The 19203-nt window shown below is 45.0% G+C and overlaps 1 protein-coding gene across 1 annotated transcript in view; it reads right to left on the bottom strand.

Moving 5' to 3' along the window:
• ASTN2 (astrotactin 2) overlaps positions 1 to 19203 on the bottom strand; it is a 627871-nt gene that overhangs the window by 276340 nt on the left and 332328 nt on the right. Inside the window, 4 exon segments of the mRNA XM_033137815.1 lie at positions 3884 to 4019; positions 5220 to 5260; positions 5262 to 5295; positions 7707 to 7791. Of these exon segments, the coding sequence (XP_032993706.1) occupies positions 3884 to 4019; positions 5220 to 5260; positions 5262 to 5295; positions 7707 to 7791 (296 nt within the window).

Raw genomic sequence — 19203 nt, 5'->3', positions numbered from 1 at the left:
CTTTGCTCCTCCTTCCTGGGCTTTTTCGATTACTGCGGGAATGTAGCTAAGCCAAATTTTAACTTGGCATGTTGTCTGAACCTGGGACATGTAATTATTCCCATTCACAAAGTCTCAAAGATCCAAACAACCCTACACACAAACACCCTTTACAAATACCATCATCTCCAGAAAGCAGAATCCTTTTCTGAACCAGCACACAAAAGCAGATCAGCATCCCCACCACCACCACAAAATCCTCACCCCACATATCTGCTGCACTCAAGACGCCTTCATTAAGATAGAAGGGTCATGCTGAGACCTTCACCCTGAGAGCTACAAAGAACTTAAGGGTTTTCACAACGCAGGTGCTTGGCAATTTTCCTCCATTAAACTCTTTGCAAAGCATGACCTTCAGGCAAAGGTGTCAGGCTAATAAGAGGCCTAGAGGAATATGGTGTGCTCACAAATAAGGGCTGGGGGGTGGGGATGCTACCATGCCTACAGAGGAGGAAAGAGGAATGCCCTGGCGGCATTGCTGCTAATGCAACGTGTCGAAACATGGTCAGGAGAGCATCCAGTTCAGCGGCAGGTATAAAATAAGTCTGGAAAACAAAGCTTAGGTGCCAGGCTGTGCTCCAAGGAACCTCACAAGCAGGTCTTATATTCCAATGAATGCCAGAGAAAAGAATAGAGGATCCCTGCCAGAGAGGGTGAAAGATCAATGCGGGACAACAACTTGTGCAGGGCTTCCCCAGCCTGCTGTCTTACAGATGTCCTTGATCTGGGGTGTGGGTGTGGGGGGCAACCTTCTGGCTTGTCAAACCTACCTCGCTGTTGTTGCTTTCCTAGGAACCCTAGGATCCGCCAACCAGTGCCAAGTCCAAAAGATACCAAGTTAGAATGAAAGAACAGGTACCTCTGAGCACATTCTAAGCCGATAATTTTGCTCTCAGTAAATTTTTTGTGCAGGCCTTTCACACAAAAAGTTCGCTCCTGCTATAGATTTCTTCCTTTCAGCATCCTGGTTTACACAGTGGGGTGGAAGTATATATATTTTAATAAATTTTTGCTGTCATTAAAGAATTGGGAGCAAGAAATCCTTGCTGATCTTATGCATGTGAGAGATCTGCTAGTAGAGCCTGATCTACCTTCTGACCAACCTGAATGTAGACTCCAGCTGCCATCAGCCCCAGCCTGCAAGGTCACGGGTCAGGAATGATGGATCTGCAGGGCACCATGTCAACTGCCCCCACCCCCATCATAGATGTTCAACAATATCTGCAATTTTTGTTTGAGGAAGGAATATTCTAAAGATAACGATCTAAATTGTCTCAGGAAAGTACTATCTGTACTCATCAGGAGCAGCTGAAGACATTTTTGTCTCAACAAACTTTTCTAGCTAGGTGAAATGGTCTCCTCTGCCTTAGGTGTTCATTCTCTATTGTTTTAAAACCTATTTTCAGTTGCTTTCGTACTGCTAATAAATCCATTTTAGCTGTTTTTATGAAGTATCTGCAAATTGCCTTTAGGCACTTATGTAAGAAGTGCTTTATAATAACAATATAATGAAGAAAATGGTGAAGGAGGGAGTAAAAAACTGAGGAGGGAAGAGATAAACTTTTGGCTGTTTCTTGCAATGTGAACAAAACACAGAGACCCAGCTCTTAATTCTAGACTAACATCTCCACAGCAGCTTATGCAGCTGTGATCAAGATTACCTTCAAGTAAAAAGACACAGAGAAATCATTGCATGCTACAACCAATTCCGTCTTTCGGGCTGATCTCCACCTGAGAAGAGCTCAGGTTTCAATACAGACACAATAGATCACTCTTTGGTTCCCAATGTATTTGTGGAGCCTTCCATAATTCAACATCAAATATTTATTACCACATTTATTAAATGTTAAATAATTTAGCATCTGCTATGTATCACAGAGGTGTTCAGTTAACTATTTCCCCTTTGTTGCATCTGAGTCTCCAGTTTTTTTCACATCTTGTATTCTAAAGTTGTGGTTCTCTTCTTGAGAGGCACAACCACAGGCCTTCTGCAGCTCTCTCATATTCTTGTCCCTACTGTTGTTGTTTTCCTTATGGGCAAGATTAACCACCTGCCAAGTGAGTATTTAAATAGTTTTTTTCTCAATAGTGTTGAATCTAAATACTGTAGTGGGTTGTCAATCCAAGTCTTCATCAACTGGCTTTGGGCACAGAAGCACAAGTGATGCATTTAATTTTATGCATGGCACACCAGTTAGCCTATGAAGCAGGACACCACTGCTGTTGTCTGGGAAGTGGAAACATTTATAATTATTTCTTCATTGAGAGAAAAATTGTAGCCTTGTCTGCTACCAAGCCTGCCTATCTTGCAATGGAAAGTAACACATGAACCTGAATTTGGAGTTTCAAAGCAATCCAAATTATGAGCTCTCATGCGCAAATTCTAAGGGATTTTCTATGGGTATGGATTGGCGCATACACATGTTCAGAAGTGAGCTCTTGTGCACAACTTAGCTCACTATGATAATTATGGAGCCATTTTAATTAATCCCTCGTAACCCCCTTCCCAAAGCACAGTTGTGAACAGCACTGATTTGCTGCCCCTTATGTCAATCATGAAGCAACCTTACACTCCCTCTTGGAACAGTTTTTCAACAACAGCAAAGGAAAATAATACCGTATTGGCCTGAATATAGCCCTCACTTTTCCCCAAACTCTGGCCGTGAAAAGTTAAAGTGTGGCTTATATTCGCGACCTTACAGTATGCAGCCAGAGCATGGGGCAAACAGCGCCAGGAGTGTGGCAAAGCGGTGCCCGCCCCGTGCGTAGTCCCCCGTCCTCTCCCCCAAGGCAGGGAAGGGAGAGAGTGAGGAAGGGAAAAAGGCCACTGGCAACACAGCGTGTTTCCCACCCCCACCCCCCAGTATGCAGCCAGGAGCCGCGAGGAATGGAGCGGCTTATATTCTGTTTTCTTTCCCCTCCCCACCCCCCTCCAATTTTAAAGGTGCAGCTTATATTCGGGTGCGGCTTATATGCAGGCCAATAGGGTAATAATCCAAACTATTTATATTAAATCCAAACTGTATATTTAAATTTAAAATATACAGAACGCCAAGGAAAGGTTTGATGAGCTAACCATGAACTTCACTTGAATAGGCAAGTAACAGTATTTGATATAAGGGCAGTAAAAAGCATTTAGAGCAGGATTGATATTATCTGAAGAGTGAAAGTGCTTGCTTGAAACAGGGGCACAGAGCTCACTCCACAGCAAAAAAAAAACAACCTCAAAATTTTTAATTATTATTTATTTTATTATTAAATTTATATTCTGCCTTTCTTCCCAAAATGGAGCCCTAGACAGCAAACACACAGAAGCGATAAAACAATTAAAACATCAAAAACAATTTCACTGCAGAAGCAGTTGGGGAAAGATTTTTTACTTATAAGGCTTGTTGAAAAACTGAAGTCTTCAGTCAGTGCCAAAATTATAAAACAGACAGTGTCTGTCTAATATTTAATGGCAGGGAATTCCCAAAGGGAAGCGGCCACCACCCTAAGGTAAGATAGTACCTGCAGGAAGCCCTCTTTATTCAAATATTAACAGATGTGTCTGTGCACAGCCCAGGTTCTCTGCAGAAAAGCCAGGAGTACAACTGCAGAAAAGCCAGGAGAAAAGGCAACACATCTCCCACCTCTACAAAGGAACAAGCTCGTATCACTATAAACATCAAGGGCATCATTAACAGCATAATATGAGGGCTCATCAGTAAATCAACATGTGTCCCATGCAGAGAGAGAAAGACCTAGGTAGAGGTTTCACTGCAGAAGCTCACTCCATTTTAGAAACCTAATGGGTACTGCAATCTTCCCTCATCTACAGTGCAGGGAGCGGCATCCTTACCATGACATCCGATGGATCTTCGGTCACCAGGACATCTGTCTTGCAGCTGGCCAGCGGATTTATAGAAAGCTCCACCGGAGGAACCACAAAGCTCTTGCTAACAGGCAGCCAGAGACCCTGGCCTAGGCTGTAGGTGGACCTTCAAAAAAGAGCAGAAGGTGAGAACCGTGCCTACATTCTCCACATTCTACATATACTTTGGTTGCTCTAGTTCCAAAACTTGGTGCTCTTTTTAGCACAGGATACTTGACCTTTCTTCTACTTGCAAATTAATTGCTGACAGAAGTGCTGAACCTTATATACTTATTTGTTCCTTAAGATTTCATGGTGGCTGGTGACAACTGGTACTAGTAGGGCGGAAGACAGGGAGGGCAACAAACAGTAGGTGGAGCCAGAGAAAAAGACCACCAGACCCAACTAATTCTGGTTTTGTCCCCTCCCTCTTCCTCCCTGCTGAGTTCTGCAAGAGGTAACCCAGAGATGGAGGAGGAAGCTGACAGGCAGTTCCACCCTCTGGACTGGTTGAAGGAAGAAGGCAGGCAAGTTGGTGAGGCAGTTGCTCCATTTGCCCAAATGGACTGGTCTCCACTGTCTACTACAGACAATCTTCTAACAGAATATGGAATTATCAGTCTGAGGGCCACTACAGAGGGCTTTCTTGGTGGTGTTTCCTGAAATCATGGAAAGACTTTGCCTTTTGAGCGCTTCTCTAGGTAGCTATCCCTGTTTGATGTAAATCATAGGAATCCCTGCTGCTGGGTCAACTTTTGATGTCTTTTCCAGCAGGTGTGCCAGAAATAAATGGTTACCCATTGCCTATGCCAAAGCTCTTCATCTGCAGTCAATAAAGTTGTGGCCTGATTTGATCCCATTTGATTGTGTTGTGTCATCTGAGCAGAGGAGGGGGGAGGGGGGAGTGCGCAGCCTGGGCCTGCAAGTGCCTCCTCATTGCTTTGAACCCCTGGAGTAGTGTGGGAATAAGCAGATATAGGGCACCCTTCACATATGTAAAACACCTGGCTGCAGTTAAATAAAGAAATGCTAACACAAACAGTTAAAATGGACCCATCTAACATTGTCAAGAGGGTGAGCTGAATAGTTTAAAAACCCAGAAAATTAGTCATGTTGCCTGGCTCTCATCTTTAGTGAGAGAGTCTGTCAATTGTAGCCAGGAAGGGAACCAGGCTGAAACATCCTGAAATGCACAAGAAGGATAACATGCCAAGGTAACAACTTCTTGATTCTGATTGTGTAAATAAGTTCTGACAGAATGAAACAAAAACTGGCTGGAAGCTCCCATATCTGCCAAACCTCCATTTGAAGAGGCTGCATGACTCACCTAAGTATTTTTTCAGGTGCTTGTTCTCCTGTAACCAAGTGCATACCCCCTTTCCAGTGTTGTATATGGCCAAGGCCTGAAAGATATTGAAAAAGAAGAAACTCGTGAAACAAGGAAAGGAAAGGAAAGGAAAAGGACCTGTTACAGAGAGGTAGCATTTATTTTATTTATATGCTACATCGTAGAGTGCAGCCATCACATGTGACGTACAAATCAGTGTAGGAATGCAAGAAGCTGGCTCATAACAAGCCATAACATTGGTTCTTTCTCTACTACAGGGATGGGGGACCTTCACCAACCCATGGGCCACGCTTCTTGGTGACTTGGTCCAGAAGCAAAAAAATGGGCAGAGCAATAAATACAGATGTTTACATTTGTACAGTGCAGTGGTTTCTACACATACATCCCTCTCTATACTCCATCCAGACAAGCAAGAGCAATTATCAGAGTGCAAGGACACATTCCAGCTCGGCAAAAACTCTCAAGGAAGGGGGCAGAGCTCAGTCGGTGAGCATACCATCTCAACATTTCTTGGATGAAAATAAGGACATCCCATTCCATAATGATTTTTCCCCTATTTATATCCCAAACAGCCACTCTGAGCAGCTTCCAACATATATAAGAAACATAATAAAACATTAAAAATAAAAATAAAAACCTTCCCTATACAGGATTGCATTCGGACAGCTCGGGGATCAGATAAATCCAATGTTTCTCCAATGAAAATAGGGACATCCTAATGAAAAGTGGGACATTCTGGGATCAAATCAGAAACCGGGATAGCTTCTCTAAATCAGGGACAGCCCTGGAAAACAGGGACACTTGGAGGGTCTGGGTGCGGTCTGCAGAGAGGTTGCAGTGTGGGGAGAGTCAGAAGGGCCAGGAAGAAAGGATTGGAGGGCCACATTTGCTCCCCCACCCCAGGCCTGAGGTACTCCACTTCTAATCTACATTGCCTGGCAGTGGGTCTCCAGGTTTCAAGGAGTCTTTTCTGGCCCTACCTAACACAAAGGACAGTGAAGCAATTGTGGAAATTTGTCATTCTGTTGCTTCAGCACAGCTGCCCTGACATCTTTGTGGCAGTATTCTGCCACCTTACCCTACACCACCAAGTTTTGAGGATGCATGGTTATTTGAAGAATTAGGAACAAACATACACCGTCCACCCTGAGCTGGCTTTCTTTCCAGCATTGGGGGGTGGAAACTGGGATCTTTGTACTCTATCACTGAGTTCCCACTGGGTGGGTCGGTGTTTCCTGGCTGGCATGGAGTCAAATAGGCCCCTACACAAGGCAGGAAGTCAGATTAAAATCTGCCGGATGAATTGGCCTATGGGGGTCAGCAGGCCCAACTGAGCCAGCAGGCTTCACTTGGATCCACTCCTCTGGTTTTTCAAAGAACCTGCCTCTCCCACCGCATGCAGTTCCCTCCTAGGATCTCCCTCCCTCCCTACGTATTGTCTTGTTCTGTACTAGACCTTGCTACTAGCAGCACTGGTCACAGTATTCAGGGTAGGGCAGGCATTTTTCACTCAGACCAATTGCCCATGTCTGGTGGTTTTGCCAACCTCATAGCAGTTGCCACAGCTTATGGTAAACCTAAGGGACGCAGGTGGCACTGTGGGTTAAACCACTGAGCATAGGGCTTGCTGATCAGAAGGTCGGCAGTTCGAATCCCCGTGATGGGGTGCGCTCCCGTTGCTCGGTCCCAGGCTCCTGCCCACCCAGCAGTTTGAAAGCACGTCAAAAGTGCAAGTAGATAAATATGTACCACTCTGGCGGGAAGGTAAACCGTGTTTCCGTGTGCAGATCTGGTTCACCAGAAGCGGCTTTGTCATGCTGGCCACATGACCCGGAAGCTCCCTTGACCAGTAACGCGAGATGAGCACCGCAACCCCAGAGTCAGACATGACTGGACCTAATGGTCAGGGTCCCTTTACCTTTACCTAAGGTTAGAGGGGAGGTTGTAAGCCTCTGCCTGCCCCTCCAAAGAAAGGGTATCCCGTGGAAAGGATCCAGAGGGAGATGCTTCTGTCCAGATGCCCAGCTGGGGACTAGGTCCATAGCGCTCCTCAAGATGACCATCCTGTGGGGACATTCCTATTTGATGTGAGTCAGAAGACCTCCTCACCTCAGGTTTGACTGCATAACTTATATATCCAGTAGGCAGGCTGGATGTTATTGGTTATACCCAATGCCTATGCCAAACCTCTTACACCTGTAATCAGTGAGGTTGTGGCCTTATTTGACCAAAGTACTGTATCGTTCTACTTCACTAAGTCAGGGTGGTGGGGAAGGGGTGGTGGCATCTGCACCTGCAAGCACCTACTTGGCCAAGGTGGAAAGCAGGAGGCTGGACTAGTTGGGACATTCATGTGGCCCAGCAGGGTTCAGTCTTGATGCAACAGGTAGGCCAGTCACCACCACCACCACCACCAAAACTTGCCAGCTTTTATTGCCTTTCCCATTTGGATTACTTTGCACTCACCCTTCACTGTGTCCCCAGTCATTGCGCACACACAAGTGTTGATGCACAGGGTCAGGGCCATAGCCCTCGTGACAGCTGCACTCACCTAGAAAGAGAGAACACATGTTGGAATGCTAAACTCCTAGCAATGGGAGAGTTCACCACCTCTCGTGAAAGTCTGTTCCACTGTCGAACAGCAATTACTGTCAGAAAGATCTTTTTGATGTTGAGTCGGAATCTCCTTGAAGTCATTGGTTTTGGTCTTACACTCAACCAGGGCAGAAGAAAAGAAGCTTGTGACACCTTCCATGTGACAGCCCTTAAGATATTTGAGGGTGGCTATCATATCTCCTCTCAGTCTCCTTTTTACCAGCCTAAACATACCCAGCAACCTCAACAATTGCTCTATACAAATTCCAGTTTGTCAACATCCTTCTTGAATTGTTCAAAGTGGGATATAAGGGCTCATATGAAGCCTCTGAAGATATTCTGGACTCTATTTGTACAAATGAAAAGACAAGAAACTAAAGAGTACATTGAACCATCCTCATGATATGTTATATGTGAATGTTAGTATGGAATGGAACAAAGAACACAGGAAGGTATCACTTGGTCCGTTGACTGGCAGCAGCTCCTCAATGTTTCAAGCAGAGAGTCTTTCACAGCCCTACTTAGAGTTGCCATGGATTGAGCCTGAGAGCTTTTGCATACAAATCAGATGTTCTACCAGTGAGTCATGTCCTTTCTCCTAAAGAGAAACCCAGTACTCATTCTAACATTTTGAAACGCAGCCTTAATATGAGGAGGGGAAAACAGAAGATAAACCAAATATGTATTCCATATACAAATAAATATAGTTTTTTATATTAAATATCAGTTCAAATGCATCTTTATGCATAGGGGGGAGGGGAAAGGACTAAACCTTCCCTTCCTGTTTGGCAACATGTGGGAACAGATGACCCGCACCTGGGGCAAGCAGTCAACTGCCATGTGGCACACCATTCTTAGATGGCTCAGATTGATCCCTTGTTTCACAGAAATACATATCCCCAAGCAAGCGCTGGCAAAAATATATAATAAAAGATTAATTGGATTTGTTCATCCAGGAGCTGTTAAAAGCCTGTGTTGATTTTTCTTCTCCTTTCCCCTTCAGCTGACATCTTCTGTTGACAAAGCACCAAGCTAGGGCAAGTTTTAAGCACAGTTGGCATGAAGGAGATTGAGGGCCTCTTTGCATAACTCCCCATCACATTTGTTCCAGTAGCTCCAGCTATTCCTATTTATCAGGGACAGCCCCAATTTGATCACTATACCTGGTTTATCTTTTGGGAGATGAGAAATTTCAATTCAATAAATGAATAAATATGAGAAAATAGTAGGGCGGGGTAAAAAAAAATACTGTGCCATTAAAAAAATAACCGCAATACATATAATAATTAAAATGACTGACTAATAAATTTAAACAGCTGCAGAAGCCTGTTAGCCACCTACCCCATCAACAATCTAGCTCAGGTGTCCCCAGACTTACCGGACCTCGAGCTTCCTCCAGCACCAATCGCACGGCAGGCTGGAGTGCGGGGGAGCGCGTGCCCACACACTATTTCCAGCGCACTTTTGGGTCGACGGAGCAATGGAAATTGCTTGTGCGCATGTGCAAGCGTCATTTCCAGTGCAGTTTTGGGATGGCACAACGCCGGAAATAGCTTGTGCGCATGCACACGGGCCTCCACAGACCCGGAAGTGCGCCAGAAATGACGCTTGCACATGCGCACAAGCTATTTATGTTGCTCCGCTGACCTGAAAGTGGGCAGCTGTGCCGCGCTGGTAAGAGTGGGTGGCAGCAGCAGGCGGCGGGGATCACCGGGGGCCAGATAAATGAGCCCCTCAGGCTGCATCCGGCCTGCGGGCCTTAGTCTGGGGACCCTTGATCTAGCTGCTGCAGTCCCACATAATGCATTGCATACAAATGGCAGTGATCCCAATCCAGATATGACTACCACAGGCCTACCAGACAAAGCTGGTAAAAGGTCCTCCTAGTTATGATAGGTCACTTAGGTCTATTATGACAACCCCACCCACCTACAAGCTATGAACTTGCAGCTTTAGAAGGAGCCCAACCCCAACCATAAAAGGAAACTGTCCAGATTTCAGCTCCAAACCCTAAGCCCCTAAAAATTAGGTGGCAGACCTGGGAAATGAATGCATTGTATCTCAACTGCACACAGGAAGTGTGTTGCTGGATCAGACCAAAGGCCCCGCCTAGTAGCCCAGCATCAATAGCCCACAAGCAGGACTTGCTTGCACACCGACAAAGACATGCATCCTAACTCTAGTGTACATGAATGTGCATGCATAGTCATCAGCCCCAAAAAACAATGTGGTGCTGGACAACACCCAGCCTAACCTTCAATGTACTGTACTGCAATTTCCAGGATATATTATCAACTGTCACCAACAGATTGTAGGCAACCATGCTTATCAAACGTATCTTTCTTTAGCCAAAAGAGCAAACACCTTTATCGGGCTTTAAGTCAGTGGGAAACAGGGCAGAGTAGATTATATCAATACTGCAGAGTAAGTAAATGCTACTGAGTGCAGCAGTTGGAACAGAAACTTCAGGCTAGTGGTGGCAGGGATAGGCATAACCGGCATCAGAAACTGAGCTGTCCCAGTCTTGATCCCGTTTTCATTTGAGAAATGGTGGAAGGTATGCAAATGCCTCCCCTCGACTAGCTAAACAAAGAACATTCACAGATTGAAAGCTGCTTTCACTAAGGAAGTACAGTGGGACTGGATGGCCCTTGTGGTCTCTTCCAACTCTATGATTCTATGGTACCTCAGGTTACAAACACCTCGGGTTACAAACACTTCGGGTTACAGACTCCGCTAACCCAGAAGCAGGGCCTCGGGTTAAGAACTTTACCTCAGGATGAGAACAGAAATCGTGCGGTGGTGGCGCGGCAGCAGCGGGAGGCCCCATTAGCTAAAGTGGTACCTCTGGTTAAGAACGGTTTCAGGTTAAGAACGGACCTCCAGAACGAATTAAGTTCTTAACCTGAGGTACCACTGTAATACAGCCTGACAAACTTGCTCTTATGATCATCAGGTTCCTTAAATCTCTCACTGGGATTAGGTAAGCATCTTTTGCTGCCAAAGAGAAGTGAAATGGGTTCATCTGCTGTACATCTTTCTTTTCTTTTCTTTCACTGAGGGGAAAAAAAGTCCTGTAAAGGAGGGGAGGGGGAAATAACGAGCTAATGATGTGCTAAATTGCAACAGCACCTTCATAAATATTCACCGTCTTAAACATGTCTAATATTAAAGATTAAATGTCCTGGGATTTGTCCTAGCGACTCCAGAGGCCTGATTTATGATCTGCCAGAAGCGGCTAACTTTGTGATTCATGATGCAAGGTTTCGAATTGTAACCTTTCCAAAAAGAAGGGGGGGGTGGACGGAGGAAGGGTTGGCTGTTCCCTACTTGGGAACTGCTCTTTCCTGGGGTGGGGGGAGAACTTAAAGGGATGGCCCACATTTAATGCTCTCTCTCTTTTTTTAGGAACTTGAACACAAGCAGAAAGAAGCATTAATAAGTCATTTTCTTCCTACAGTGCTTAGCATGCAAGTTTCTTACTGCCTGGATCATTAATTCCTCACTCTTATTGCATAACAAATATGTGTTCTGCAATCTTGCAGCATTTAAAAAAAAGGGGTCGTGAAAGCGTAACGGCAAAGAAAGGGGACCTTTGTCCTGATGTCAGATAATTTTTGGCTCCGTGGTCTTTTGTTTCAGCCTCCCTACCACACTCCCTGCAGAGTTGCTTTAGATTTTAGCTCATATAGTGTGCACAGTGTAGGGCTGACACCTTTGGTTGGTTAAAAGAAGGAACAGGTTAGGCTAAATATGGGAGAAGTTGGGGAGGGGGAGAGAGAATTGGGAGGCTAAAAATTACTTGGTGCAGGAATGACTTCAAAGCAATCCATTACAATGAGTTGTTTCCAATGGTGGTCACACTCACAGTGTAGACCCAATGAAGTTTCTGGATCTAAATTAGCAATGCACATTAATTTCATTAATTAATTTCATTAACTCACATCCTCACCGCCTGCTGGATCTCTGCCTGTAAGAAGAATGGTAAAACCCCGCCAAAGAAAGAGGTGGAGATACTGTAGCAACAAATTCAGTTTTTCTTCCTAAGAGAGCTTTGCCTCCAACATCCCTTTCCATATGCCTGTATATAGCTGTTAATGCCAATTCATTCGCGCACACGTATGTATCATGATCAGAGAAGTTCATTCAACCACCAAGGTTACTTCTTTTCTTGTCACATATTTGAGGTGTTTTAAAAAGATCTCATCTGTTTTCTATAGGCATTCAGGGAATCTACAACTAATCCAGAATGCGGCAGCTAGACTGGTGACTGGGAGTTGCCGCCGGGACCACATAACACCGGTCCTGAGAGATCTACATTGGCTCCCAGTACGTTTATGAGCACAATTCAAAGTGTTGGTGTTGACCTTTAAAGCCCTAAACGGCCTCGGTCCTGTATACCTGAATACCTGAAGGAGGGTCTCCACCCCCATCGTTCAGCCCGGACACTGAGATCCAGCGCTGAGGGCCTTCTGGCGGTTCCCTCATTGCGAGAACCAGACAGAGGGCCTTTTCTGTAGTGGCACCCTCCCTGTGGAACACCCTTCCATCAGATGTCAAGGAAATAAGCAGCTATCCTATTTTTAAGAGACATCTGAAGGCAGCCCTGTTTAGGGACGTTTTTAATATCTAACGCTGTATTGTTTTAACATTCGTTTGGGAGCTGCCCAGAGTGGCTGGGCAAGCTCAGCCAGATGGGCGGGGCACAAATAAATAAATTATTTATTTATTTATTAATTATTATTATTGTTGTTATTATTATTATTAGAATTGCACAGCTGGAAGGGACCCTGGGGGTCAACTAGTTCAACCTCTTGCAGAGCAGGAATCTTAACTAAAGCACCATTTAAGCACCTTATACCACTTTAACAGTCAAGGAGTCCTCCAAAGAATCCTAGTTTGGAGACCCCAATTCCACTCCCATAATTAATTCCCAGAATCCTCTGGAAGCATTGCTATCCCACCTGTTCTTCCTCAGGTAGGAAAATGTCCTGCCTTTTAACTATTATTTTAAAACCCCACAAACCAAATCTAACAATTAAAAACCCACAACCAAATCTAACAATTCTAGCTGGTGTGCATTTAGTTTCTGTGTGTGAGAAGGGGGGAAAGCATCTTTCAAAAACAATTAATTGGCAGGATTAAGAAAGGACACTGATCAGTGATCCACTCGTATTCATAAGCACCAGGGCTGCTGCTTCTGGGACACAATGCTAATAACAAAAAGGTAGTGCAAAAAGGTAGTGGATCAAAACAAAGAAAGCCCCCTTCCCCAAATGCTTGCTTAGGTGCTTCATCTTGAGAACAAACAAAACAAAACCAAAACAAAACAAACACTCCTTACTCAAGCTGCCTCTGGGGGACGCCCACACTCCCCCCTTTGAAAGGCTGCTGCTCCACTATTGGCGGAGCTTGTGGAGTGTGGTACAAATTGAGAGACAATTGGGACAGGAGACTCTGGTAACCCCCAAAGGCAGTAAAATCCAAATTTTTAAGTGATGGGGTGCACCCTGACACCTGGCATGTGATGTGCTATGGTTGTGGCAGGGACATAGGGGAGCTTGCTTGAAATCTGCCTGACCCTGAAGTGTACAGTTCCACAAAGCATACAACCTCCAACACGGAAATTGCACGGTTTCTAGTTCTCAATGAGAATGTATGTATGTATGTATGTATGTATGTATGTATGTATTTATTATTAATTTGTACTTTGATTGATATGCCCTCCAGCTGCAGAGACTCTGAGACTTTTCAGTGTCCTCTCCCTCTGACTGTCTTCATCTAGGTGTAGCCTTCAGTAGAATCAGAGACCAGTTGTTCCTTTCGGCTTTAGACCGCACCTCTGGGGAAAGGGATCTCTGAACTGAACTGCTAGCTTATTAGCCTTTTCCTCCCTGCAAAGATGACATGTACTCAGTGCATAGCATGGGGGGCCGTGGCCCCGGCACATTTTTTTTTTTGAAGGAGTGCAACCAGTGCCCTACAACAGGCTCTGTCAGTGGAGCTGGGGCTTGCGCCCAGCTGTGCAACTCTGGAAAGAGCCGAGCAGCTCCACCCCTAGGACAAGACTGACCCAGGGATTGGAGAGAGACTGCATTAGCTAGAACTGCCCAACAGCTTTCCTGTGCCTATAAAGCGGGATATCAAATCCAACTCTTCTTCTTCTTCCTTCTTTCTTCTTCTTCTTCTTCTTCTTCTTCTTCTTCTTCTTCTTCTTCTTCGTCTGTGCTGTGGCGCGCAAGGAAGTGGCACAGCTACCTCAACCTGCCGCAGTTCCGCTCACAGGTGCACCCTGGTGCACTTTGCGAGAGGAGTCACAGCAGGCTCACTCTGTGCCCTGCCTCCTCAAGGAAGCACCCTACATGCCCGCCCCAGGAGACATTTGCACACCCTCTGTCACTGAATGTACTCCCAACATCTGTCTGTAATTGCCTTGCAAATCTGGGGCTGGTAGGACTCAGATAGACAATTAATCAAATATATGCACATTTCCTTATTTAGCTCAATGCAGTGCAAAGAATAAAATGTTCGTTTTCTGAGATCAAAAAGGTGGTACTTTTAATAGTTCAAAACTCACCTCCAATTATAAGCAGCCACAGTTTTCTATCTCCACAGACCTGTATAATGAGCCCGACACCTGGTTACACTGAATATTGACTGCAAGCTAACATGTCCTGCCCCTACTATGTCATCCCTCAAAAACGGTACACTGCCACTGAAGACTGAGGTTTACGGCAAGGTCTTTCGTGTGACCAAACAGACCGGAATCTTCAGCTGGTTCAAAATAGAGGAGGCAGGCTACTGATAGGAACCAGTTAGGACAGTGGTTTCGTCACTTCCCACTACTTTCCACTCCAAGGCCAATTCAAAGTGCTGGTTTTAATCTTAAAAATCATAAATTGCTGTGGACTAATATAATTGAAAGAGCACCTGTGGTTATATATTCCCACCCAGGCCTTAAGATCTTCCATTGAAGGACCTTCTTCAGATTTCTCTTCCAGAAAGTGGTTTTTTTTCAGTGGTGGTGCCCTGTCTGTGGAATGCCACTTTTGTGAGAGGCTGACTTGGGGCTCCCCTAGAGGGCCTGCTTAGTTTAGCATTCATTCTGATTTACTTGCACAAAGCTTATTTATTGAGCAATTGCTCTGGTTTGTTTGTCGGGAGCTTATGCAGCAACAGGCATTCATACAACTTGCCTGCAGGGTGTTTATGTGCCTTCCTGTTAAGACACTGTTCATCCCACAGTTTTCTAAGCATTTCCCTGTCACTTTCCTGAACATAGAAAATCTGTTTCTTCTTAAAGTGGATTTGTTGCAGTAATAATAATAACAACAACAACAGTGTGTGTGTGTTATGGAGACTATGTTAATGCAAAAATGTTTGACTCTTTTGTATTGTCTGGATTTAACAACAGCAGCAGTTTTCTTGAGAAACTTTGAATGATGCTTAGGGTTTAAATATGTTGGATAAACAGTAGGATAGGTGGCAAAGAAATATAGCATAAGACTGTAAGACCAAATATGCACCTCTGCTTCCTGCTATGGCCAGATGCCTCAGGGGAGCTGGCATGCATGATGTTGTAGCGTGGGGATAGTGATTCAGCAAGTGACTTCAGCTCTCTGACATAGCAGGCAGGAGACAGCTTCTTCATATAACACTCTTTATTCAAGAAACAAGACTGGGGAACTGAGGAGAGGAAAGCTACATTTATAGGGACAATAGACTGGCTAGAAAGGATACATTTTGGAGGGAACAATCTCAAGCAAATCACAAAGCTGCCTTTTGGTGGGAAACCAATAAGACTGAGGATCCAAACGCAGCAACTTGAATGAACCAATAGTAGCTGTTCCTTCTGGAACAGGAAGGCAGTTACTTTCCCCTAATGGGAATACAGACATAGTAATACAGATATGATAACCCTTGAATCAATACACAACACATGGCACAAAAACAGCAGTCAAAACATTGTTCTTTTACCCGCTAGCAACCGTATTCAGAGATAGACTGCTTTGGACCATGAGGTACTCCACTGTGCCATAATGGCTGATGCCTGTTGATGGACCTCATTACTCCAATCCTAAATGATACTAACCCCCCTTATGGAGGGGGGAACCCTTATGTCCACTTCATACCATATATAACTCTGTACTTTTCCATCATTCCCCACTCTATCATCTCTCCCCCTTCCTAAACAAAGAAAAGGCCGAAACACCTTTTGTATTTTTTTATTCCATGACAGCTGAAACTGAAGCTCTATAAATCTGAAAAAAACACAATAAAATTAGTGCTTCTAATACCCACAGCTAAAGCTTTCGCTCCAGGCTTCATTTTATGGAAAACTTCATTTCAGCAAACTAAAGATGGCAAGCTGCAACACAATTTCAACATTCTGCCTAGAGATTAATGGATCTCTGATGGCAGAGTTTTCCTTCTTGCATTATACAAAATCCAAACCCTAACTCAGTTAAGCAACATGCATTCCCATTAGATACCACTGAAGATCAGTGGTCAAAGCAGCAATCTCTTTTAAAACACACACACACACACACACACACACACACACACACACACAAATATGACAGGACTTAACTGTATTGTTCAGATACCAGAAAGGCTCAGAAATCATCAACTCTGTAATCTCAAAACATGTTTGTGCTTCTTTTGAAGGGGAGATAAGCACCAGCAATGCCAGACATGTCTAAAGGGCTGTGAAAATGTTTGGCCTGGTCCACACTATAAACAGCTTGAATGTGGAACGCATTAGGATTACATGCAGAAAGTTCCAGGTCCATCCTGGCATTGCCAGTCAGAAGGATCAAATAGCACACGTGTCGTGAACCTCAGGCCCCGGGGCCAAATATACCCTTCCAGGCCTCTCCTTCTCCACAGGCCACACAGCCCTCTTCCACACCACTCACTAGGCCTGCTTCGCATGCTGATGGATTTTGCCTGGCTATAATGTGTGCTTGAACTCACAAGGGTGTGTCTTATTTGCCTTTCTGGAGGTCAGGAAAGTGTGTTTGTGTGTAGAAAATAGCCTACTCTGCAAAGGCATAATTTATATACACTGCCTCACACACTTTTGCCTCTGTGACTGCCCACCTCAGAAGGTTGCTGGGAACAAATGACAGACCTTGGACTTAAAGGTGTCACACAACCCTGGGAGAGCCAGTGATGGTAAAGAGCTTTGCCCTGGAAAGCCGTTGCCTCTCAGAAAGGGCAATTCTGGGCTAGACAGACCTGGCTTAAGGCAGCTGCTTCTGTTCTCCTGCTCCCAAACTCTTATAGCAACTGGTGTCATTGCATAAAGGTAAAGGTAAAGGGACCCCTGACTGTTAAGCCCAGTCGCGGACGACTCTGGGGTTGCGGCGCTCATATTGGTTTACAGGCCGAGGGAGCCGGCATTGGTCCGCAGACAGTTTTTCCAGGTCGTGTGGCCAGCATGACTAAGCCACTTCTGGCGAACCAGAGCAGCACACAGAAATGCCGTTTACCTTCCCGACAGAGCAGTACCTATTTATCTACTTGCACTTGATGTGCTTTCGAAATGCTAGGTGGGCAGGAGCTGGGACCAAACAAAGGGAGCTCACCCCGTCGCGGGGATTTGAACCGCCGACCTTCTGATCGGCAAGCCCTAGGCTCAGTGGTTTAGACCACAGTGGCACCTGCATCACTGCATAGGCGTAGCCAACTCTTCACAAGATGTGATTAGCCTTACCTCTGATGAAAATGGCATGGACGCAACCCCTTGCACCTGCCAACTCCTCTGTGCTTTTTTGCTACTGTTTTGGTTGAGGACAGGCAACTCAAAAACAAACCCTCCAGATCCCAGCAGATACTGCTGTTTAGATGATGTCACACACAATTTGCTGTGTCGGGCTTGGAAGAGGCTACATGCTGCAGATGTGTATGGAAGGGACAAATTTGTGTCTGTAGCGAGGATATGCCCTATGAATACAGCAAGACCCCTTTAGATCATTCAAAAACCATCATGATGTTAATTGCCCCCAAGGAATCATGGCATGAGGCCAAAACTTGCTATTGGTCCTGAAATCCATCCCTCTGCATGCATCCTGGCCTCTGTTCTTTGCTGCCATCCAAGATCTGCAAGCCAAGCTGTGCTTCTGTGTTTCAATATGCAAGCCACCACAGTCCATGAACCAGATTGCTGCCGGCAGCCCCAAATGTCATTTGCACTGCCAGGAGCCGAAAGGAGCACCAGTAAAATGAACAAATGTGTTCCCTCCATCTGCACTATTGCTTGCCTAAAAGAATGAAGCCACCAAGATCCATAAGCATCCAAAGAAAGCTACAGATTGATTGATTGATTGATTGATCCTCTCCCAAGAGCCTACAAGCTACTAACTGAATGTCAGAGGAACAATTTCTTAATCTGCTATCCAAAGGATATCAGAAATTGTTAAGCCTGTGATAAGGCTGTTTGGTGCCTTCTGCCACCTACCCATGCCACAAGGGTGGTGAGACCTGAACCAGTCATCTTTGGATCTCTGTGTGGCTGCCCCATTTGATAACAGCACCCATTATAAAACATGAAAGACCATTGAGCAACAGGTTCTCCTGGGCAGCACAAAGCTGCCTTTGGGGAACAGCCCTATTGGATAATTGCATCAGCAGTAGTGGTTCAAGTTTTAAGTGGGTTGTTTTCCCATTTAGACTTCTTCCCAGCTGCTCTTTGTAATTTTATTTGCATGCCAACATTATTTACATGCTTATTATTAGCAACACTAACGTATCCCACCCTTCTGGTGCAAATACACCACTCGGGGCAGCACAGCTTACAACAATAAACAATAAACAGAATAAATACCACAATAAACAGGCATTACAGAAGTGAAACCATATTGGGAGGGGTGTGACTGCACATGCTAGCCCTGCCTCCTCAGGCTCTGATCCGCATCTGGACAGGGTTTGTAAATCTGTTCACTTGAACCCTGCCTCATCAAGGTTTCCAGTTCACTTAAAAGTGTATTCAGGCCAAGTCTGCAGTTAAAACCAAATTATTATCATATATATATATATATATATATATATATATATATATATATATATATAAGTTCAAGTCAGCATTGCACAAGTGGTGTCCTGCTCATGCAAAAAGAGCTCCCTTCCTCTCCTCCCCCACCTCCCCCAAAACCCTGTTCCAGAGGGTCTTCTTGAGGGGCTAGGAGAGAAAGGGCAAGTTCCTTGTGTGAGTGGAATAGCGACATTACCTCTCTCACAACACTAAAACTTTCTGGAGCACCTACAGCCATGACTAGGAGGGCTCATGTATTGTCAGATGTCTATTTGCTCCCAGGTCCAATTCAAGGTCTTGCCTTTGAAATGTAAATTCCCTAAATGGCTTGGG

The sequence above is a fragment of the Lacerta agilis genome, chromosome Z (genome assembly GCF_009819535.1).
Source record: "Lacerta agilis isolate rLacAgi1 chromosome Z, rLacAgi1.pri, whole genome shotgun sequence".
Taxonomy (NCBI): Eukaryota; Metazoa; Chordata; class Lepidosauria; order Squamata; family Lacertidae; genus Lacerta; species Lacerta agilis.
This window is presented reverse-complemented; position numbering and strand designations above follow the sequence as displayed.